The sequence below is a fragment of the Lepidochelys olivacea genome (genome assembly GCF_965140295.1).
Source record: "Lepidochelys olivacea isolate rLepOli2 genome assembly, chromosome: 25".
Taxonomy (NCBI): Eukaryota; Metazoa; Chordata; order Testudines; family Cheloniidae; genus Lepidochelys; species Lepidochelys olivacea.
Genome location: NC_140435.1, coordinates 16,801,991 through 16,825,166, shown reverse-complemented (window position 1 = coordinate 16,825,166; position 23,176 = coordinate 16,801,991). Strand labels below are relative to the sequence as shown.

General features: G+C 59.3%; 1 protein-coding gene across 1 annotated transcript; it reads left to right on the top strand.

Annotated features, from left to right (window-relative positions):
- The first annotated feature begins 2,473 nt into the window (after positions 1-2,473).
- Positions 2,474-20,706, top strand: CILP2 (cartilage intermediate layer protein 2). Its single transcript, XM_084614290.1, has 9 exons — positions 2,474-2,586; positions 8,005-8,103; positions 10,242-10,511; positions 10,886-11,068; positions 12,729-12,887; positions 13,933-14,247; positions 14,724-14,832; positions 15,458-15,615; positions 16,380-20,706. The coding sequence occupies exons 1-9, from the start codon at positions 2,523-2,525 to the stop codon at positions 18,770-18,772; spliced, it is 3,750 nt and encodes a 1,249-aa protein (XP_084470416.1). The 5' UTR covers positions 2,474-2,522; the 3' UTR covers positions 18,773-20,706.
- Positions 20,707-23,176: the final 2,470 nt, after the last annotated feature.

The following is a 23,176-nucleotide window of genomic DNA, read 5'->3' as shown; positions in this document are numbered from 1 at the left end:
TGTGTGTGTGTGTGTGTGTGTGTGTGTAGACAGTGATATGCTCTTTTAATGAGGATTATCCAAGTCAGTGACAGCAGCGTCTGCCCCGCAGGGGGAACTGAACGGACTAGAGAATCCGGGCCAGGCATTGTGTGGTGGAGAACAGCGGGGGAGATGGCTCCCTTGGGATTTGTTCCTGCGGGTGTTGAATGTTTCTGTGGCTCTGGGCTCCTGGAGCTTTGTCATTTGTGTGCAGACAGAGAGCCAGGGGAGAACGCTGCTAATAAAGATGGGCTTGGAACCGACCCAAGGTGCCTGGGCTTTTTATTCAGCATGTCAGCTGGGTGTTAAGAGCTGTCTGGGGCCCTTAAGACAGCACAGGGCTGTCATTTCCACCCGGGCTGGTTTTCGTTGTCTTTTTGCCTCCGCTCGAGCATGATGAATCCATTACCAAACTGGGGCTGTGGATGGGGAACAATTGGGTCACCTCCCAGGCTGTACGTAGGCTGCCGTTTGAAATCCTGCCAAAGTCAAAGCAATGCGCCTTAGCCTCTGCTCAGCCCTGGCAACCCCAAGGCTGCTCTAACCTTGCAGGTCAGGTCGCAAGTGGTGCTTAGACACTGAAAGAACCTGGTCCCTGGTGTTGCCAGAAGGCCGAGTGATCGTGGAGAGGCTTGTTAACCAGTCAGTCCCATCTCTGTGAAATGCATCATCTCCAGACATCTCCTGAGCTTGTGCATCTGCAGAAGGGGGCTACTCCATCTTGTTGCCTCCCACCAAGTGGTAGCAGGTGCTGAGGCCTTGCAGGCTGGTTTCCTACTGGAGGAAAAAGGTCTATCTCCTGGGCTTGCAGGGGTGCTGGCTGTTATGCCCCAGTCCCTGCCCGGCGCTCTGCCCCTCAGCCTGTTGGATTGGGTTTGATTCCTTGGAGCTTTGCGGAACAGGAGCGATTCCCCCGGCACCGTGGGTTTTTTTTTTAAAGTTCAATTTCCTCTCAGGAACCCGACGACAGGCTCCTGGTGGCATCAGAGAGATTCACAGCCCTTAAGGCCAACTGGGTCACCAAATCCCACCACCTGCATCGCCCAGGCCAACAAACTGTACCCAGGATTCCTGCATCCCGCCCAACAGAAGGGAGTGTCACTTTTTGAGAACTGCCCCGTGCTGGTTTGAAGATGCCAAGGGACAGAGAAGCCAGTTTAATTACCCTCCCTGTTTAAAAGGCGCATCTTACCCCCAGTGCGAATGGAGAACAAACCCTCTGATGTGGGCCGGAGTGATGCCCACTCACGCGTGGACTGCCGCCCCCGGGGGTACCCCGTTGTGCCCAGGGTTGAGCTCTCCACCAGCCTGCTAATGCCACTTCCTTCCCCTGGCCTTCCTCTTCGCCCTGGGCCCGGGGGCGGGAAGCACCGTCTGGGCAAAGCAGGTATCTAATTGTGTCACTGGCGAGTGACCGCATCACCAGTCCTGCCAGGCTGGCGCTGCCTGGGCACGGAACGACCTCACTCCTCGGGAGCGGACAGAGTGGGGGAGGAGGGGGAATCTTTTGTTGGACCGTCTTCTGCCGGTGAGAGACGCAAGCTTGGGCGCTCCCCAGAGCTCTCCCGCAGGGCTGGGACACGGGCACTGTGTCACCGGGCGGAGCCGCTTGTTTAGTGTAAGGGGTGAAAATGTCTCTCAAGGGACCATTGCTGGAGAAGTGGCCGGTTAACCCCCCTCCAGTGATGGGGGGAAAGGAAGGAGGGAGGGAAAGGGTGTGTGTGTGGATAGTGCAGTCCATGATCATTAGTGTCTACCAAAGTTTATGCATTTAAGCTCTCAGGCTTGTCTTTTGAAGGCCCTGGGCAGGTTCCCTTTGACTGCTCCGGCCCTACAGAGCCATCGCTTTGTGAGACGCCTTGGGCCAGGGGTGACAGGGTGTTTCCGGCTGTTATCGTTTGCCAGTGTAGGTTCACTGGGGCGGGGGGGGGGGGGGTGATTGTCTGGTTTCACACAGTGTGCTGGACGAAGTGCGCCCCACCCTGTGCCAGGCGTGTGTGGGACCCATGGGTCTCCAAAGGTGGGGGGTGCTGGGGGGGGGTGTTTCTGATCAGACCTCGACAGCTTTTGCATCTCTTGTCCTGGCAGGGGCTGGGTTGAGTTGGTGGGATCTGGGCCGCTGTAGGTTCCAATCCACAAACCCAGAGCCAGTTTTAGCGCCTTTGCAAAGCCACGGCCCCCTTCTCCCCAGGGTCCGCAGCCCCGCGCCTGGCCAAACCTCGCCAGCGGGGCTTTTCCCTCCCCTTTCCTCTTGACACCTTTCCAGCCCCAGCCGCGCCGACAAACCCCGACGGCCAGTGTCCGATTTCTCCTGGCAGAGCGGGATCCCAGCGCAAACCAATGGTGGAGGGAGCGGGGGACAGGCCTCCTATATAGCCCGGAGACTCCGCTGCGCTCCCAGTCCGCCCCGAGCCGGCTCCAGGAGCGCCCCGCCCCGCCCCGCCCCGCCCCGCGCAGCCGGAGCTCCCGGAGGAGGGTTATTCGGAGCCCGGCGCAGCGGGATGGTGCCACTCACGCCGGCCCTGCTGCTCTTCGCCGCCAGCCTGGCCCTGGCCCTGGCCCGAGGTAAGGCTGGTGCCCTGGGGGGTGAGCCGCGGCGGGGGCCCGCAGGTCCCTGCGCCGCCGGGGGCAGCCCCAGGTGAGCCGGCTCCGGGGAGAAGCCCCCAGCGCACTGGGCTGCCTGTCTCCTGGGGTCTCGCAGCGCGGCCCGGCTGGGGAACCCCCGGACCCTGGCTGGGCTGGGGCGGGGGCACAGCCGGGGAGACCCCTCGCCCCTCCCGCCCTCGGCTCGCTGCTCCCCGCCCCCCATTCACAGTGTGGCCGGCGGGGCTGCCCAGAGAAGGGAGCTGCTAGCACCGGGACGCCTGGGTTCCCTGGCTGGTTCTGTCGCTGACTTGCTGCACGTGACCTCCGGGGAATCCCTGGCCGCTGCCCGGCTCCCCGGGTGTCTCGCCGCTCCCTCGGCAGGGGCAGGGCGGGGAAGCCGACCCGGGGAGCGCCCGGGGTGCACCGAGTGTGCATGCAAAGCGCGGCGAGGTTAGAAACACAAAATCCCCCCTCCCGCTTCACCAGGGGGCTTCCCTAGCCAGCTGGGGGTTGCATCGGCTTAGACCTAGCCACTGGCGGGGTCACTCCCTTCACCCCAACACCCGCAGGGGCAATATTGGCCCCCCATCTCTGCACCCCACCCTCACCCCTGTGCCTGGCTCTTAGCTTCCCTGCCCCTGCAGATCGGCTGGTGGGTGAGTGCTGGGTGCACGGAGGTAGCGTGGCTGGCTGGGGGGCCCTTGTGGCTAGTGGCCTCTGGCTTGCTGGGCCTTGGGGAGCTCTCTGGGAGGCTTCACGCTTGGTGGTGGGGTGTTGTGTCAACTGACACAATAGGGCCCGGTAGGGGAACGAGCTGCTCCGCAGGTTCCAGTGACCCCCAATTTCTGCTCCTCGCCCAAGCTTGGCATGACCCCAGTGGAGACGCTGGGCACAGCCCAAGCCCTCAGTGATAGCCCCCCAGCTGCTGCTACCCCCAAGCACCTGCCTCCCAGACAAGACTTTCGCCTCCCAGGAGGACTCTCCATGCTGCAGCTTCCCCCAGCCCCTCAATATACTGGGGAAGAGCCAGGACCTGCCCGGGGGTCAGGGGGCTCCTGTGCAGCGCTGACTTATGTGAGGTTGATTTTACAGCCACTGCAGTCATGACTGTGGTTTTTCATGTCCAGGTCACCCAAACGACATCGCCCTAAGCCCGATGCCTCTTGGCGAGGTGGATTCGCTAGGTCTGCAAAGCGGGCGAGTTACAGCAGCGCGAGGGAGGCTGTAGTGTGGACGCTTACATAGTTAGGTTGACGTAAGCTGCCTTATGTCGACTTGGCTTTGTAGCGTAGACATGAGTGTGCCCGGAGAGCTCCTGGGCATATGCCTTGGGAGATCCCCAGCACAGCACCTTCCCGCTCTGCCAGCAGTGTGCGGCAGGGCGACCATATTTCCCAAAGAGAAAACAGGACACCCCCAGCTGCTTGCCTGAGGCCCCCTCACCTTGCCTGTGGCCGTTGCCCATGGCTGGAACACTGCCTCCCCAGCCCAGTCCTGCCCCCCCCAGCTGCGAGTGACTGGCGTCTCCGTTCACACCCCCTCTCCCCGGCATGCTCCTTCGCACTCCACCTGGCTTCTTTTTGGCAAAAGTCGGCATCTGTCCCATTTGTTCTTGTCAGCTGATCCAGTCGGCAAGAGCAGGGACAAATGCCTCCTTATGGGGAGAAAAGGGAAGAAAAAAAAAAAAAAACGGGACAGGACTAAAAAAATGGGACCGTCCCAGCTGAAACCAGATGTATGGTCCCCCTAGTGTGTGGGAATGGAAATATGCCTGGTGTCGGGGTCAAGCATGGGGAAATGGGCTTTTCCTCCATTATTTAGCACTGATCCCGGTAATCTGCTGGCATGAAGGCAGGGGCCAGGTGGCTCCTGAGGTCAGGGCTTGATGGTGCAGAAGACCCTATCACCCCCTGTTGGAGACTGGGGGTCATTTTGGAACTCAGTTTTAGACAGAGATTCAGACTGGGGCCAGTTTGACTGACAGACAGACAGAGACTGACCGACGGACTGACACACGCACGCATCTGAAGAAGTGGGTTTTTACCCACAAAAGCTTATGCCCAAATAAATCTGTTAGTCTTTAAGGTGCCACCGGACTCCTTGTTGTTTTTTGTGGATACAGACTAACACGGCTACCCCTCTGATAGAGTGTGCGTGTGTATATACTGAGTCCTCACTCTCTGCATTCCTTTAACACCTTGCACACAGACACAGACTCCTAACCATCCATTTGCAAGGGACCCACATTCCCTGGGTTACCTCCCTCATGGTTCAGAGCCGGATCAGTTGTTTTTCAAACCTCTCTGGTTCCTACTGGACACAAGCCCAGAGAAATTGGAGTTTGGAGGCTTCCCGCAGCAGGGACACCGGGCAGAACCATTAGTGAACCCAGCCTGGGGCCTGTGATGTGTAATAAACAAAGGATCCATTGATTGTTCACCCCTCATAGCTCCCTTTGCTCCCCTGGGTGAGGTCTTTTCTGCTCTTCTCTCCTGCCAGGGGAAGAGGGGTGAATTGTATGGTGCATGCCACCTGCAATCGGGACCTGCATTGTGCCCTTCAGATGCCATCTGCTGCACAGTTGTGTCCACCAGACTCCCCCTACCCCCATGGGAAGGGGGGCTCCAGCCCAGTTCAGTGTGGGGGGGACACATGAGCACAGTATCACTTATACACACCACTGGGAGGCAGAAATAGACCTGCCCCTTCCCATCCTAAAAAATCAAGAGCCAAACAATTTGTTGGCAGGGAGATTCCGCCCAGATGAAATTAACAAGCAGCCAAGGGGGCTCCGGAGAGAGAATGCCACCCTCTGAGGTACAGCTCACTTCATCGGATGCATACTGTGGAAACTGCAGAAGACATTATATATACTGCAGTTTCCATGGTATGCATCTGTCACGGAGTCCCTGGGCGATGCTCTGGAACTGCTCCCCATGAAGCCAGTCAGGACTCTGGGGCAGTCGCCTTTCTGTGAGCAGCCTGTCTTCAGGACACACAGCTTCCACCTTCCTGGGTCTGACCTCGGAGCATTCAGCATCCTCTGCCCCTCCGTGCGCTTCCCCCCAGAGAGTCCGCTCAGGCGGGGCTCCTGGGGAAGCCAGAGGGTCCTGCACCCCAACTTCGCAGTCAGACGTGACTCTCAGCCAGCCAGTAAAACAGAAGGTTTATTAGACGACAGGAACATGGTCTAACACAGAGCTTGTAGGTGCAGAGAACGGGACCCCTCAGCTGGGTCCATTTTGGGGGGCAGTGAGCCAGACAACCACGTCTGCACTTCACTCCATGTCCCAGCCAGCCCCAAACTGAAAACCCCCTCCAGCCCCTCCTCCTCTGGGCTTTGTTCCTTTCCCGGGCCAGGTGGTCACCTGATTCCTTTGTTCTCCAACCCTTCAGCTCTCACCTTGCAGGGGGGAAGGGCCCAGGCCATCAGTTGCCAGGAAACAGGGTGTCGGCCATCCTCTGTGTCCAGACTCCTGCACACACATGCCCTCTAGGGCTCTGCAATGATCATACACCCTTATTCCACCCCCTAGATACTTAAGAACTGCCTAGAGGAAACTGAGGCACCCCCACACTATTCAGAGGAAACATTAAGAACAGTCCCACTTCGTCACAGCATCTGATGAAGTGAGCTGTAGCTCACGAAAGCTTATGCTCAAATAAATTGGTTAGTCTCTAAGGTGCCACAAGTCCTCCTTTTCTTTTTGCGAATACAGACTAACACGGCTGTTACTCTGAAACCCTCTGAGGGTTATTTTCGCATCAGCAGCCTTGGCTCATCTTATCGCACGAGCCTGTTGGCCTTTGAAGTCCAGCTCATTGCAGGTTCCCAGCCTGTTCGCCGGCTTCGGTGTAAATCTGGAGTTACCCCATCGACTCGCGTAGAGCGGCTCTGGATTTGTGCTGGTGCAGTTGAAATCAGAATCCAGCCCTATCTCTCTGATGCATTTTCGAGGAGGCCTCACTCCTGTTCAGCCCTTGGGCTGCGATCCTGCTTTGATCAGCACAACCTCCGAACCGTCAGGGCCACAGATCCCATCACTTACAGGAACCCGCCTTTCCCGCCAATATCAGCCCAATAGTTCCAGCCCTGTGTCTCTCAGACGTTCCAGATTCTCGAGCACTTATTCACAGTCAAAAACCTTCACGATCTCCTTATCCTTATAATAAAAGGTATTGACAAGGCTGCTCGGCCCATACAGTGACTTTGTGTGCCTATTGGGAGCAGCTGGCAGAGAATGCTGGGCCTTGGGGGCAGGAAGGCAGCGTGTGGGCTGGGAGTGACTATTATTCCGCTTTAGATTGAAATAAACGTTTCATGCCTCCTGACCCCCAGCCAGGAGTCATGACAGCCCTGGGGTCACAACCCATCAGCTGAGAACCACCCGTCTAGACAGACGCGTCCCTGCTGTGGGAGCCGTTGTGTCTTTTACAGTTAGATCACTGAGGAGCCCCTTCTCCACTTGGGCAGGTTTTGGAGTCTGTACGCAATACAAAGGCCCTTGGGAACAGGTCCTTCCTTTGCTGTCAGGACTTCCCGCTCGCAGAGATTTAGTAGCAAGTGCCGGCGCGCAGGGATGGGATGAAGTCAGAATCTTTTGACAGAAGCTTTGTCTTTGGCAAACCCCGACAGGTTGAAGCCCAGACTTTTCCTGGGGAAGGGTCCGTTTGGGACACATTTTTCAGCTTACAAGTTTGTTTTCGTTAAAAGATTTGTAATTGTGAGCCCCGTTTTCGAAATGAACGAGTGTCCAGCGTGAAGTGACTTTGGGTGTCAAGGCTTCAGCTCATTATAGTGAAAAGGGGGGGAAATTCAAAGTCAAACCAGTGTTTTGAAATGATTGGAACAAACTCTCAGCTTGTTTTTTATTCTTATTTCTGGCTCACAAAATTTTCTGAGGTTTCCGCTTTTTGCCTTGATTCGGGACAGGGACATTTTTTTTTTCAATCGCTTGAAAATGTTCCCAGGATGAGAGACAAGGTGGGTGGGGTCATATCTCTTGTTGGACCCACTTCTGTGCAGTTTCCTGCCCAGCTCCAATACCCGGGGGTCAGGGCCCTCCAGAGAACGTGACAAACCATTGCAACTGCTCATCAGATCAACGAGCCAAATACATTTAGCCATGCGTTCTGACGGACTGCAGGTGCTGCATTAGCACTGGGGAGCCCCGGCCCTACCAGGGCCACCTTGTGCCTGGCGCTGTACGAACAAGTATCAACTGTTGTTATGAAACCAACCTTTTGTTTATTCGCTGTGGCGAAATCCGGCAATTCAGAAGGGCCCTGTGCTCAGAGTGGTTCTCTGGGCCAGTGGAGGAGGGGCCTGGCGTGGGGCAGTGGGGTGGAGCAGAGGTGGGGGATACAAACACTTCCATCGTGTGATTCTTTCAACAGAGCCCCTGAAGGATGATTCCCGACCGGCCAAGACCAATGTGCTGGGGAAACACCAGAAAAAGAGGCCTGGCGGAAAGCCTCTCAGCGTGGACACAGCAGGTGCGGTGCCGTCCATAGCTGGCCCTGTTTGCAGGTTCACTGCCTGCCCTGTTATGAAGTAACCAAATGCCATGGTCAGGGGGGTGGCATAGTACAAACCTGCAGGTTGGGATTGGGGGGTGCGGGGGGGGGGAAGCACCAGCTGAGCTAGTGCGGCAGTCCAGGGCTGGGCTAGCAGGGGGCTGTGGGTTGGGACTGGGGGGCACCGGCAGACCTCTCGAGGCAGCCCAGGGCTGGGAGGGTGTCACGGAGTCCCTGGGCGATGCTCTGGAACTGCTCCCCATGAAGCCAGGCAGGACTCTGGGGCAGTCTCCTTTCTGTGAGCAGCCTGTCTTCAGGACACACAGCTCCCACCTTCCTGGGTCTGACCTCGGAGCATTCAGCATCCTCTGCCCCTCCGTGCGCTTCCCCCAGCGAGTCCGCCCAGGCGGGGTCCTGGGGCAGCCAGAGGATCCTGCCCCCCAACTCCGCAGTCAGACGTGACTCTCGGCCAGCCAGTAAAACAGAAGGTTTATTAGACGACAGGAACATGGTCTAACACAGAGTTTGCAGGTGCAGAGAACGGGACCCCTCAGCTGGGTCCATTTTGGGGGGCAGTGAGCCAGACAACCCCGTCTGCACTTCACTCCATGTCCCAGCCAGCCCCAAACTGAAACTCCCTCCAGCCCCTCTTCCTCTGGGCTTTGTCCCTTTCCCGGGCCAGGAGGTCACCTGATTCCTTTGTTCTCCAACCCTTTAGCTCTCACCTTGCAGGGGGGAAGGGCCCAGGCCATTAGTGGCCAGGAAACAGGGTGTCGGCCATTCTCTGTGTCCAGACGCCTGCACACACCTGCCCTCTAGGGCTCTGCAGTGATTATACACCCTTACCCCACCCCCTATTGCTGCTTTGCCGGTGCCCCCAATCCCAACCCACAGCCCCCTCTGTGTTGAAGTGGGACTGTTCTTAATGTTACCTCTGAATAGTGTGGGGGTGCCTCAGTTTCCCCTAGATACTTAAGAACTGCATAGGGGAAACTGAGGCACCCCCACACTATTCAGAGGTAACATTAAGAACAGTCCCACTTCATCACACAGGGGGCTGTGGGTTGGGACTGGGGGGCACCGGCAAAGCAGCAATATCCCCTCCCTTTCAATTCATAAAATATTTTTAAATAATTTTAAAAAGAATAACTGCAGCTTAAAGGCCCCGGATCCGAAAGCCCAGACGGGTCCTGACTCCTGGCTTTAGCAAATCCCTCGGGATGGTGCCAGCTGAGGCCCCCCGCCCCACTCCAGTCCTCCAGGATTTGCGATGGCAAGATGCAAAGGGGGTGCAGCTGGCCTGCAGGTGGCCCCGTGGCCCCTAGCCATTGCGGTGATGTGTGGCGCGTAGACAGAGTACGCTGTTTATTGTCTGTGTCCCCTGGCATGGAGGAAATGTGGAGCTGGGGCCAGCGCAGGAGCCAGGGGTCAGCAACGTGTCCGTGCAGTAAAAAAAAATTGCAGTCTGTGGTAATTTTTCAAGAAATGGAATGACTGAATGACATATCACCCAACCAATGTCCTCACTAAGTCCGGTAATTTTGTCAAGTGTCCATCGCACAACTGCAGACCCCTGCACGGGATCACTGGTGCTAGGGGCTGTTCAAACAAAAAGCCAGGCCCTGCCCGAATGAGTTCCCCGAATAGCCCCGCTAAGAGGCAATTTGCTGCTATAAACTGAACCACGGAAGAAGCCTGGACTGAAGCATCCGTCCTGGAGGGTGGTAACTGACAGGGGCATTGGGCACGGATACCCAGAGGGGCAGAGCCCAGGCAGGCCACTGAGCTGGTGCACAGGGTGATGGCAGCTGCTGTGGGGAGCACAGCTGCCTGCCAGGCTGGTGAGAGAGCCAGCAAACATACGGACTTTGACCTAGAGCAGGGACAATTAAAACCAGCCCTGAAATCAGCCAGGCTGGAACAAGCCAGTGGCCCATCTATCCGGGGCCCTGGCGCTGCCTAGCTGTTGCACCTGGTAGGGTGGCCTTATACCTCGGGGGGGGGGGGGGTTTCCTTCCTGATGCCAGTGGGGAATCTGACCTGAAGCATGACGATCAACCACCCTCACCCGCAAGCTCCGAGCGGGATAACCATGGGTTCCTTTCCCTGCCCCCTAGGCGCCACCGAGTGGACCTCCTGGTTCAATGTGGACCACCCTGGCGGGGAGGGCGATTACGAGAGCCTGGAGGCCGTCCGCTTCTACTACCGGGAGCGGGTGTGCACCCGGCCAGTCTCCATCCAAGCCCGCACCACCGAGTGGGAGCTGCCTGAGGATGTGGGCGAGATCGTGCACTACAGCCCCGAGAAGGGATTCTGGTGCATCAACCGGGAGCAGCCGGGGGGCAGAACTTGCTCCAACTACCACGTCCGCTTCCTGTGCCCCGTGGGTGAGTGAGTGTCTTGGGGAGGGGGAGGGGGCTGGCTCTGAGGGTCACCAGGCAGTGCCACCTCCAGATCCCCGGTCTCATGGGTGTTGAGCCCCGCCACCCTGCCGTTTTGTGTCAGCCTAGGGCGGTCCCACGGGTGCTGGGCCCTTCCACTCTTCATTGCCAGTCCCTGGTGCTTCACCCCGTCCCAGTGATGCGCGAGGCCCAGGCTGCCCCTGCCCTCCCTCCTGACCCCTGTGCCCTGAAGGCTGAGGACCCTTCTGCCAGCCGGGTGTCTTGAGAGAACGGTTACTCACCATGAAATTACTCCATCGGGATTCTCTGCCCTGGGCGCTTCCCCGCAGTAACCCCTCTTGTCTCCCTGGCCTCCCCAGAGCACGACGACTGGTCGCACTGGTCAGCCTGGAGCGCCTGTTCCAGAACCGCCTGCGGGGGCAGCGGGCTCCAGACCCGACAGCGCAGCTGCCTCAACAGCCAGCCCCTGTCGCTGCTGCAGCTGCCCAAGTGTGCAGGGAAAGCCACGCAGCGGAGGGGGTGCAGCGGTGGGCCCTGCGCAGGTAACGGGTCGTGGTGCTGCTGGGCGACCCAGGGGGGCTTGTGCATGGGTCCGGGTCCTGGTCCCGTGATCCGAGCTCAGCCCTCGGGTTCACCGTGGGGCCGGCTGGCCGCAGCGTGAGGCCTGGGCACTCCCGGCTCGCTGGGGGCGCCGATCGTTCGTGGTGAGAGACACGCGCTGGATGGACAGCGAGGCCCCAGCAGGGTTGTCAGCCTCCCACCAAAAAGCGACTGACAAAGATCTCACGCTATGGGGCCTGTGGTGTTCAGCGGAGCAGCTGCGATTCCATCCCGGGGAGGGCAGGGCACCTCCACACGTACATGAACAGTCTCAGCCAGCAGGGGGCAGTGTACACACACACACACACACACACACACACTCACTTAATCTCCTTCGACTGTACGATCTTTGGGGCAGGGACTGTCTTTTTGTTCTGTTTGTACAGCCTCGTTCGCTGGTCCGTGCCCGCCCCACTCTACACACGCCGAGTTATTTCAGACTCCTGCACGTGCCACCTCTGGGCACAATGGCACATTCAGCTTTTCTTACAGCCACCAGCTGAATTATTTTAAAGGACTTTTTCTTTCACCCGTTCATTAAAACAGGAATAAGGAGGGAAACCTCCGCCCCCCCCCCCCATTTTAAACAATAAAGGCCCTCAGTGCAGCCGGTGCATCAACAGGCAGGAATGTCAGACATGTGCTTGTGGTCTAGAACGGCTGGTTTTTTATGGCCAAGGCTCTTTTTAATGGACTCTTTCAGGGAGCCTGGTGTTCATTTCGGGTGGCTGGCAGCTCTGAGCGCTGGATACGTTCTCTGTGGGAACAGGCCCCAGATCTTTGCATAGCTGGGGGGGTCTTTTCAGTTGACTCCCCCTCCTAGCCCAATGCATGGCAAGTTTTCTTTACACGCAGCTCTCCGGCGCTGGGCCCATATGGGCAGCTTCCGCCCCATCTGTTCTCTGGGAGCCGTTCAGGGTAATTGAAGTAGCAGGCCTAGGACATAAAAACAGTCTGGCAGGCGCGTGCGGAAGGGTGAGCCTGTGAACTTGACGCTGGGAACGAACAGTTCCGGGGGTCCCGGCACTAGGCATGCCAGGCTTGGTTTGAATGATCCTCCAATTCGGGGGGGCTGGGACCGCAGGCCGTGCCGGGGTAGGGGTGGGGGTGTTCTTGTGAAACCAAGGTTGGTCACATCCCCAGTTTGGGGCACAATGGGACTCAAGGCAAGGTGCGTTCCAAGTCTCCTTGTGTCGTCATTTGCACCAGAGCGAACACAGGCGAGAACGGCTGCCCTTGCACTCTGCTTGTGTTTCGCGCTCACTTTGCACTGGTGTCAACGAGGACAGAGGAGATGGAGCCTTCAAAGCCCTGCCCCAGCATGCCCTGGGCTCAGGGCCAAACCCAGCTTGGGTTCCCTGGAGGGTCACGTCTGCCCCCAAGTAGGACTCAGCAGTGGGGGGGCTGCAGGTGGTGATCCCTCCCTTTCCCTACCAGATGTGTTCTCCAGGCAATGCACAGGGCAGGGTGGGGGAGCTCTCCTGGCGGGTCCGTTTCCAGGGCTGGTGGGCAGCCTCTGCCGCTGGCTCAGGATTCTCCGTGCAGCACCCTGCACATGGAGGAACTGCTGCCTGATGGGGTCTCTGGGGTCTGCACCCCCAGATGCTGGGTGGAGCGAGTGGGGCGCCTGGAGCCCCTGCTCCAAGAGCTGCGGTAGCGGTGGGAAGCGAGTCCGGCATCGGAGCTGCAAGAAATCCAAGAGGTCCCGCTGCGTCGGCCGCCCCTCGGACGTGCAGAAATGCGCCCGGACACCCTGCTCAGGTACTGGCTGTGCCAGGGCTCCCTCCCTGGGCCACCCACAGCAAGGGGGGCCAGGGTTTGGGGGGCAGGTCATGCCTGACCTGCATTTTGGGGTATCTGGCAGGGCATTTCAGGGTATCTGTCCAGGAAGGGCGGGGAACTGTTGTTCTTCAGGACAGCCCAAAAATCCCCTGGATTTGTGAATTTGGTTGAGATGGTTGGGACCCGAGCTCAGCCCCTTGTCCGTTATTACCCTAGGTCCTACTCCATTCATCCATTCATCTGTCCATCCATTCATCCATCCCATCTAGCCAGCCAGCCAATCCAGCCACTCACCCAGGTCCACGTCTCTCTCCCTTTGTTTTCCCCTCAGCTCTGAGGGGAATTTGAAATCTCTCACTTTTCAGATCTTGCCCAAACCTGTGTGTAAGAAAGGCAGGACTGTTACGACCCAGCAAGTGAGCTCCCCCCTCACCCCCATTCTCTCTCCACCCCACCCCGTTTCTTCTCTGTCCCAATCTCTCTCCCCTCCCTGCGGCCCTGGGGAAAGCAGAACCACCCTAGGAAGCTCAGATGTCCAGAGGGTGGAGGTGATAGCAGGGGGAAACACCTGCCCTGCTGCCACGGAGCAGAGCCCAGCATTCCCCACTCCGGGACTTAGAGACAGGCCTGAACCCAGCTCCGAGCAGCACAGGCCCAACCGGGGGGCGTGCGCCCCACCTCTCCCCAAGCCCCGCCACCACCACCCTGGCATCCCAGCCATGGGTCTCCTTTAAGCACGAGCTGCCTCTTGTTCCCAATGACGTACAATGGCCAGCTGGCTGGGCCACCTTGTTCCACTCCTGGCATATTCCCCAGGATCATTGGGTGAAAGTGCCCGGGAAGGGCTGATCCTCCCTTGGAAGGGTCAGGAGCCCTGTTGCTACCACCTGGATATTTTGGGGAGGGTGATGGGTCCCGTAGGCCCATCTCAGAGCCCCGAGGGTCCCCATTCCTGCTCTGTCCTGGTGGGGTGGGGGGCCTAGAGTGTTCCACTCTCATTGCATTCGCCTCTGTCCCCCCTCAGCCTGCCAAATGAGCTGCACCGAGGGCAAGGTGAGCAAGAACTGCAGCAATTGCACGTGCCAGGACCACACCCTGGTGGGCACCGTCCTGAGCACCGAGGGGGCTGCCCTCGCCAATGCCCGGGTCTCCCTCAAGGCCAAGCCACAGGCCGTGCTGGCCAGGACCAACCGCCGGGGCGGCTTCAGCATCCGGGGGGTCTGTGCCGGCAGCGGGGCCAATGTCAGCGTCCAGCTGGAGACGTTCGCCCCGGGCGAGGCTCCGATTGTCTCCAACGGCTCCAGGACATCATCGGTGCAGGTCACGCTGCAGAGGCTGGGTAAGGGGCCCTGCCCGGTGTGTGGGGCGGTCCCATGTCCACCTCTAGGGACTGCTCCACTTAGAGGGGAACAGCCTGCTACTGCTGCCAGCTAACGGGGTTGCTCTTTGAGCTCTAGTGGCTAGAGGTCTGCACTGCAGGGACGAAGGCCCCAGGTTCAAGCCCTGCTGGTGACCCATCTGGGAGGGTTGCTACAAAAAGAATCCCTTGAAGCACAGGATCCCCCTGACTGAAGGCGCCATGAGCCTTCTTGGGGAGCTGACAGCGAGTGTGTGTGTGTGGGGGGGTAAGACAGAATTGGGGGGAGCCGGGAGCTGGATTCTGGGCAGACTCAGGGCCTGATTCCTGAGTGAGGTAGAACACGGGGGGTGGGGTGGGAGCAGATGGGGGGAGGGGAGCGGAGTAGTGGTGTGGGAGGGTGGTTGTTGCTATTGCTGGGGCATCGTCACCTTTTCTGCTCCCCCTCTGTCCGGCAGAGAAGCCCTACGTGGTGAAGCACCCGGAGTCCAAGGTGCGGGTGGCAGGCCAGCGCGTGACTCTCTGCTGTGAAGCCTCCGGCACCCCCCAGCCCACGAAATATTACTGGTGAGTTGCAGGAACAGGACGAGCCAGCCCTTGGCCACCACCATCGGCCTTGGGGAAAGACCTGGGTTTGCCCCCGGCTTAGACTGGCCTCCCAGACCGAGGTGGGGGCAGTGTTGTAGGACAGGAATAGCAGGGGAAGGGGCTGCAGGTCGGGAGTGAGGGGCACCGGCACAGCTGTGTGCAGGAACCCTGCATTTCACCAGCCTGTCCCGTGTCCCATTCTTGTCGGCAGAACCAGCTTTAACGTTCAGACAGCAGCATGAGTGTGTGTGTGTGTGGGGGGGGGAGGTTGTGTGTTAGGGGTGTGGGGGATTGTGTGTGCATGGGGCTTAAGTGTGTGGGTAGTGGGAGGATGAGGGGTGGGAGGTTGTGGGGGGGTGGGGGTTGGAGCGGTGATGGGTGTTGTGGGGGGGCTAAAAGGGGGTTGGGTGTGTCAGGAGGGGGGGTTATGTGGGGGGGGTATTGTGGGGGGGGTTAAGGGATGGGGGGTTGTGGGGGTGTGCATGGAAGGGATGGGTCTGTGCATACAGGGGAAACTCCTCCAGGAGCCAACTGAGCAGCAGGCTTGACCCGATGCTCCAGCCCCGCCAGTTGCTGACGCTCTCTGCTTGCCGGTCTCCTGCAGGTACCACAACGGGACGCTCCTGGACAGGAAACTCCACAAATACAACAGCAGCTTGGTGCTGCAGGACCTGGGGCTGCGCCAGGCCGGATTCTATCACTGCAAAGCCAGCACTGACGTGGGCTCCATCAAATCCTCCCCTGCATTCCTGACCGTGACTGGTGAGTCCCGGGGCAGCCGTGCCCCCTGCGGGGCAGCGCTGGGCAGGAGACCAGATCGCTACCCCCAGCTCACCCCAGTCGGCCATTGCACTAGCTGTCTTGGGGAGAGCTGGGGACAGAATCTCCTCCAGTCCTGAAGGCCACTGATCGAAAGGCCATTGACTCTGGTTAGAGACTTTCCAATGATGCCAGTGGGGGCTGGATCAGCGCCCAGGCTGCCCTCAGGGTAGAGCCTCAGGCCCTGAGAGGGGCAAGAAGCAGGGGGCAGCTGTGGTGGCCACCTGGGCCTGAACCCAGCACCGGCACAGCCAGAACCAGGAGCTGCTGCAGGATGAGCTGGAGCTCCCGGCTAGGCTGTGACGTGCTCCTGTCCTGTGGGGGGCTGTCACCTACGCTCCCCAGCAGCTGAGACTGGGGCTTGCCCCAGGGCTACTTGAAGCTGCCAGGCCTTCACCCAGCCTGGTTTATTATTGTAGGGTTGCTTCTGCCACTGGATCCCAGGTCAGACACTCAGCAGCATGGGGGCTGGCTGCCCAGAGGGATTGAGGAGGGGGTGGCGGGGCAGGGGCAGGCCCTAGCAACCGTACTCAGGGTGAGTAATGCTTTACTCCTTGCTGTAGAAGGAGCCGGGTCAGGGAGGGGGCATCTGGTGCTTGGTGGGGGAGAGACCACTGTGTTTGGCATCTCGGGTAACGGTCAAGCGCGGTGGAGGAATTTCGTCTCACAGCCCCTGACGTGACTTGTCTCTTCTCTCCCCGGCTCAGCCCAGGGGCAGCCGAGCTGCAAGGCCGAGCCGGAGGAATATCTCATCAAGCTGCCCAGCGAGTGCTTCCAGGAGGCCGGGCGCTCTCCATACTACAATGTGGGGCGTTGCCCTGACATCCGCTGTGCTGGGAGCCTGAAGGATGAGCTGCAGTGCCGGGACGGGGCAGGCCGCTGCTGCAGGGTCCGGCGCATGGAGGTGCGGGAGATCCAGTGCGCCGGCTCCATCCTGCCCATCAAGGTGGTGGCCGAGTGCGGCTGTGAGAGGTGCGCCCGGCCCAAGATCCTGGTGCACGGCAGGGTGACGGCAGCTGACGACGGGGAGCCGCTGCGCTTCAGCCAGATCTTCCTGGGCAAAGAGAAAATTGGCTTCACCAGCTACAAGGGCACCTTCACCATTGATGTGCCCCCGGACACGCGGCGGCTCGTGGTTCGGTTCGTGGACCGGCTGCAGAAGTTTGTGGACACGGTCAAGGTCCTGCCCTTCGACCCCCGGGGTGGTGCCATCTACCAGGACATCAAGGTGATGCGGAAGAAAGAGCCAGTGGACCTGGACCCCACACAGGCCAATATCATCCTGCTGGGGGAGCTGGAGGGCCAGGAGCCGGTGGGGGAGATGGTTATACCAGCTGGCTCCTTCCTCCGGCCCGACGGGGAGGTGTACAATGGCACCGTCAAGGCCAGCGTGACCTTCCTGGACCCCCGGGACATCACCACGGTGGCTGCTGCTTCCAGTGACCTCAACTTCATCAATGCCGAGGGGGATCTCGTCCCGCTGAGGACCTACGGCATGTTCTCCGCGGACTTCCGGGAGAGCGAGTCCAACCAAGTGCTGCGGACGGGCCGGGTGGAGGTGCGGGTAGACGCGGAGCAGATCCACATGCCCGAGCACCTCCAGAAGATGAAGCTGTGGTCCCTGAACCCTGAGACAGGCCTGTGGGAAGAGGAAGGCGCCTTCCGCCGGGCCAAGGAGCGGCGGGGCAAGCGAGAGGAGAGGTCCTTCTTGATCGGCAACGTGGAGATCCGCGAGAGGCGGCTCTTCAACCTGGACGTGCCCGAGAGCCGCCGCTGCTTCGTCAAGGTCCGGGCCTATGGCAACGAGAAGTTCATCCCCAGCGAGCAGCTGGAGGGAGTGGTCGTCACCCTCATCAACCTGGAGCCCGAGCCCGGCTACTCCTCCAACCCCCGAGCCTGGGGGCGCTTCGACAGTGTCCTCACCGGGCCCAACGGGGCCTGCTTGCCTGCCTTCTGCGATGGCCAGCGGGCAGATGCCTACACGGCCTACGTCACCGCCACCATGGGCGGGGAGGAGCTGGAGGCCGTGCCCTCCAGCCCCAAGCTCAACCCCAACGCCGTGGGAGTGTCCCAGCCCTACCTAAACAAGCTGGGCTACCGCCGGACGGACCACGACGACCCCAGCCTCAAGAAGACAGCCTTCAAGATCAACCTGGCCAAGCCCAACCCCAACAACATAGATGAGGTCAACGGGCCCATCTATGCCTACCGGAGCCTGAGGGAGTGTGAGGAGGCACCTGTTGACGCCAACCACTTCCGCTTCTACCGGGTGGAGGTGGACAAGTACGAGTACAACGTCGTGCCCTTCAAGGAGAGCGACCTGGCCTCCTGGACCGGGGACTACCTGTCCTGGTGGCCCAACCCCCAGGAGTTCAGGGCCTGCTACATCAAGGTGAAAATCAGTGGGCCCCAGGAATACATGGTGAGGTCCCGGAGCGTGGGCGGCAGCCACCCCCGGACACGTGGCCGGCTGTACGGCCTACGGGACACCCGCAGCGTCCGGGACCTGGAGATCTACAACAGCTCTGCTGCCTGCGTGGAGTTCAAATGCAGCGGGATGCTCTTCGACCAGAGCCTGATTGACCGCACCTTGGTCTCCATCGTCCCTCAGGGCAGCTGCCGCCGCACCGCCATCAACAGCCTTCTGCGGGAGTACCTGGGCCGCCACCCGCCGGTGGTGGAGAACAACGACACCACGGTCTTCAACATGCTGGCGCCGGTGGACCCGCTGGGCCACAACTATGGCATCTACACGGTCACCGACCAGAACCCCCGGCTGGCCAAGGAGATCGCCATCGGCCGGTGCTTTGACGGCACGTCGGACGGCTTCTCCCGGGAGATGAAGTCTGACATGGGCACGGCCATGACCTTCTACTGCCAGGAGAAGCCCGTCACCCATCAGAGCTTCTTCCAGCGCCTGCTCAGCTCGCCCACAGACACCCTGACCGAGATCCGCCGCGAGATGAGAGGCAACGAGCAATTGCGGGCTCCCTCCCAGGTGGTGGCCTACCCCGCTGGCCTCAGGACCAGGGTCTCCACCCAGACCCGCCGGACCCCCAGCAGCCGGAGAAGGATGGGCCTGATCCGGGCTCAGCAATGAGCAGCACCAGTGCTGCTGCCCCCCAACGCACACATGCCCCCCCACGCCCCCACTCTGGTTTAAAGGCCCTTTCACAACATGCCCCGGGGTCCCCAACGCAGAGCACCACCTCGCCCCCAATCCGAAACCGTCCCCCCTCCCAAGTCACTGTCCCCCATGGCTTCTCCCTAAACTCTGCTAGTGCCAGCGGGGGGCGCCAACCCACAGACTTTCCTCGCATGAAGTGTCGGTGGGGGGCGGGGGGACCCTTGTTCCCGATCACTAGAAAAATCAGCTGAGACGGGGGAAGCACCTCGTGGCTGGGAGCGGAGCCCAGAGCGGGACAGTCAGCATCCGTTGCTGGTCTCTCCAAACTGACTCCTCCCTGCTACGTTCTCTCTGTCCCGCTGGTAACATCCCATGCCTGGGGCTCTCAATGGCCCTGCTCTAGCACGGACGGGTAGGGCTGCTGCCCGGTGTTATCCAGCCGCCTGAGCTTCCCAGCATTCATGCAGTTAGCTCAGCCCCACACATCTGCTCCCAAACCCTGCTTTGCCCCCTGCCCCACCATAGGCACAGCTTGATGTCTGTGTTTGGGGAGCAGCACCAGTCTGGCCAGTGGGGCTGTGCATGGAGGGGCAAATGCTGCACCTGCCCTCAGGCTTTCAGTTTGGGGGGGGCAATGCCCCCCATTCACTCCTCCCAGACTATGCCCGTGCTCCCCACCGCTTGCACCATGCACCTGCCAGATCCAGAGGGTGGTTTCTGTTACTTACTTTGACCCAGCCATCATATGCTACAGAGGACGCTCTCAGAGCAAGGGGCACAGACCCTCGCCTGGAGAGAACCAGCCTCTGAGGTTATTTTTTAAACAGGAAATTTCAGTGGAAACAGGTGAATTTGACAGGAATAGCAGCCAGCATCTGTGCTGCCAAGCCCCTAAGCTGCTCCCTGCTCTGAAACTGACTAGAAACAAACCTGAAACTGACCAGCAGCCCCTGTTTTCAGGTTGGGAAAGTGAACAATACAGAGACGCAAATTAGATATTTTTACATGCTTCCTGTGTTAATATTAACGATCTAAAGGGTGATGAGTGCCGCAGATAAGGAAATCCATAGCCACTGGGCCGGACAGCCTCCTCTTCAATGCTTCCATTTGGGTCAGTGCAGAGCAGGCCAGAAATGAAACCCCATGGGATGTGTTAAAGGGAAAGGAAAAAAACCAGGAATTTGGCATCCATTTCATAGTGTCCCCCCATCCTCCCTGCCTGGGTACAGAAAGCAGTAGAATTATAAAGCAAAGCAAATGGAGTCTCCCCTAGAATAGAGCACAGTACCCCTCGATACGGGCTTCTCTACAGCATCACTGGCAGTTGGCACCAGGCCATTTTTTCAAGCAATCTTTTCTTTGGTGGGAGGGCCACAAATTAAAACCAAAATTATTTTCTTTCCTAATTTCCTATGGGTTGGATGGGTAAAATACGTCCTCCCAGCATTTGATAATGACGTTCCTCCCCTCTGGAAAAGAGGGGAAATTAAGAAAAAGTGTGTAGGGGAAAAAATCCCACTTGGCAAACAGACCCTGAGCAGGTGTCCACACCAGAACTGGATACAGCACATACCATCCGTGGACTCGCTGCCCCAGACAACCTTAATGCGCAGTGATTTGCAAATCTCCGGCCTTGTGTCCATAGCACCCTGCTCAACCAGGGACCATCCCACACCAGAGCCAGCAGCTCTGCTTGGCTGGCTCCAGGCCAGTGTTGGTCCATGGAACAGTTCAGTGCAATTGGCCTGAATTAATGCAAGGGCCTGTCCACCAGCCTGGCTGCTCCTGGTGTGTCGAGACACAGGGGCAGGGTTCTGCTAGGGATAACGGTCTGTCTAGGTCGGTCTGGTTTGCCAAGGCATGTCGATAAATTGTGTAGATTTGTACATTATTTATTATAAAATATATGGCTGTGTTGTCATCAGTCTGGATGAGGTGTGGCCCTGGTTGCGCCGCGTGCAGCATCGGCCCAAGCTGAGCTGGAGCCGGGGCTGGAATGCAGGTACCGGCCATGGCCACTGTGTGTGCTCGTTTTCTCTCTCTCTCAGCAAAACTGCTCGGGCCCTGGCTCCCTCTTGTTAAGTATTTCCCAACCCATGGCTCAGCCCAGCCGGAACTGAAGGAACCTGAGTGCCTGCGTGGCACAAAGCTGTAAGCCGTGCAGTGACGCTGGCTCAAGGGAGGCAATTATGGTATCGCTCTTAGAGGGCTGATTGGGCTGTAGAGTCCATCTCCCTGGGCTCCTCAGAACCACCCGTTCACCAGCAATCCAACCTCCCGCCCGTTCACCAGCAATCCGACCTCCCGCCCATTCACCAGCAATCCAACCTCCCGCCCGTTCACCAGCAATCCAACCTCCCGCCCGTTCACCACCATTCCTAACTCCCCCTCACCCCACATTCACCAGCAATCCAACCTCCCGCCCGTTCACCAGCAATCCAACCTCCCGCTCACCCCACATTCACCAGCAATCCAACCTCCCGCCCGTTCACCAGCAATCCAACCTCCCGCCCGTTCACCACCATTCCTAACTCCCCCTCACCCCACATTCACCAGCAATCCAACCTCCCGCCCGTTCACCAGCAATCCAACCTCCCGCTCACCCCACGTTCACCAGCAATCCAACCTCCCGCTCACCCCACATTCACCAGCAATCCAACCTCCCGCCCGTTCACCAGCAATCCAACCTCCCGCCCGTTCACCAGCAATCCAACCTCCCGCCCGTTCACCACCATTCCTAACTCCCCCTCACCCCACATTCACCAGCAATCCAACCTCCCCCTCACCCCACATTCACCAGCAATCCAACCTCCCGCCCGTTCACCAGCAATCCAACCTCCCGCTCACCCCGCATTCACCAGCAATCCAACCTCCCCCTCACCCGCCCATTCACCAGCAATCCAACCTCCCACCCATTCACCACCATTCCTAACTCCCCCTCACCCCACATTCACCAGCAATCCAACCTCCCACCCGTTCACCAGCAATCCAACCTCCCGCCCGTTCACCACCATTCCTAACTCCCCCTCACCCCACATTCACCAGCAATCCAACCTCCCACCCGTTCACCAGCAATCCAACCTCCCGCCCGTTCACCAGCAATCCAACCTCCCGCCCGTTCACCAGCAATCCAACCTCCCGCTCACCCCACATTCACCAGCAATCCAACCTCCCGCCCGTTCACCAGCAATCCAACCTCCCCCTCACCCCACATTCACCAGCAATCCAACCTCCCGCCCGTTCACCAGCAATCCAACCTCCCGCTCACCCCGCATTCACCAGCAATCCAACCTCCCCCTCACCCGCCCATTCACCAGCAATCCAACCTCCCACCCATTCACCACCATTCCTAACTCCCCCTCACCCCACATTCACCAGCAATCCAACCTCCCACCCGTTCACCAGCAATCCAACCTCCCGCCCGTTCACCACCATTCCTAACTCCCCCTCACCCCACATTCACCAGCAATCCAACCTCCCACCCGTTCACCAGCAATCCAACCTCCCGCCCGTTCACCAGCAATCCAACCTCCCGCCCGTTCACCAGCAATCCAACCTCCCGCTCACCCCACATTCACCAGCAATCCAACCTCCCGCCCGTTCACCAGCAATCCAACCTCCCGCCCGTTCACCAGCAATCCAACCTCCCGCCCGTTCACCACCATTCCTAACTCCCCCTCACCCCACATTCACCAGCAATCCAACCTCCCACCCGTTCACCAGCAATCCAACCTCCCGCTCACCCCGCATTCACCAGCAATCCAACCTCCCCCTCACCCGCCCATTCACCAGCAATCCAACCTCCCACCCATTCACCACCATTCCTAACTCCCCCTCACCCCACATTCACCAGCAATCCAACCTCCCACCCGTTCACCAGCAATCCAACCTCCCGCCCGTTCACCAGCAATCCAACCTCCCGCCTGTTCACCAGCAATCCAACCTCCCGCTCACCCCGCATTCACCAGCAATCCAACCTCCCCCTCACCCGCCCATTCACCAGCAATCCAACCTCCCGCCCGTTCACCAGCAATCCAACCTCCCGCTCACCCCGCGTTCACCAGCAATCCAACCTCCCGCTCACCCCGCGTTCACCAGCAATCCAACCTCCCGCTCACCCCGCATTCACCAGCAATCCAACCTCCCCCTCACCCGCCCATTCACCAGCAATCCAACCTCCCACCCATTCACCACCATTCCTAACTCCCCCTCACCGCACATTCACCAGCAATCCAACCTCCCACCCGTTCACCAGCAATCCAACCTCCCGCCCGTTCACCAGCAATCCAACCTCCCGCCCGTTCACCAGCAATCCAACCTCCCGCTCACCCCGCATTCACCAGCAATCCAACCTCCCCCTCACCCGCCCATTCACCA

What these genes read in the sequence shown, in the direction of transcription:
- CILP2 (XM_084614290.1), top strand. Translation starts at nt 2,523, where the DNA reads ATGGTGCCACTCACGCCGGCCCTGCTGCTCTTCGCCGCCAGCCTGGCC. An exon ending in GGTCACGCTGCAGAGGCTGG is followed by an intron (nt 14,248 to 14,723) that starts GTAAGGGGCCCT and finishes TCTGTCCGGCAG; the next exon opens with AGAAGCCCTACGTGGTGAAG. An exon ending in CAGCCCACGAAATATTACTG is followed by an intron (nt 14,833 to 15,457) that starts GTGAGTTGCAGG and finishes GGTCTCCTGCAG; the next exon opens with GTACCACAACGGGACGCTCC.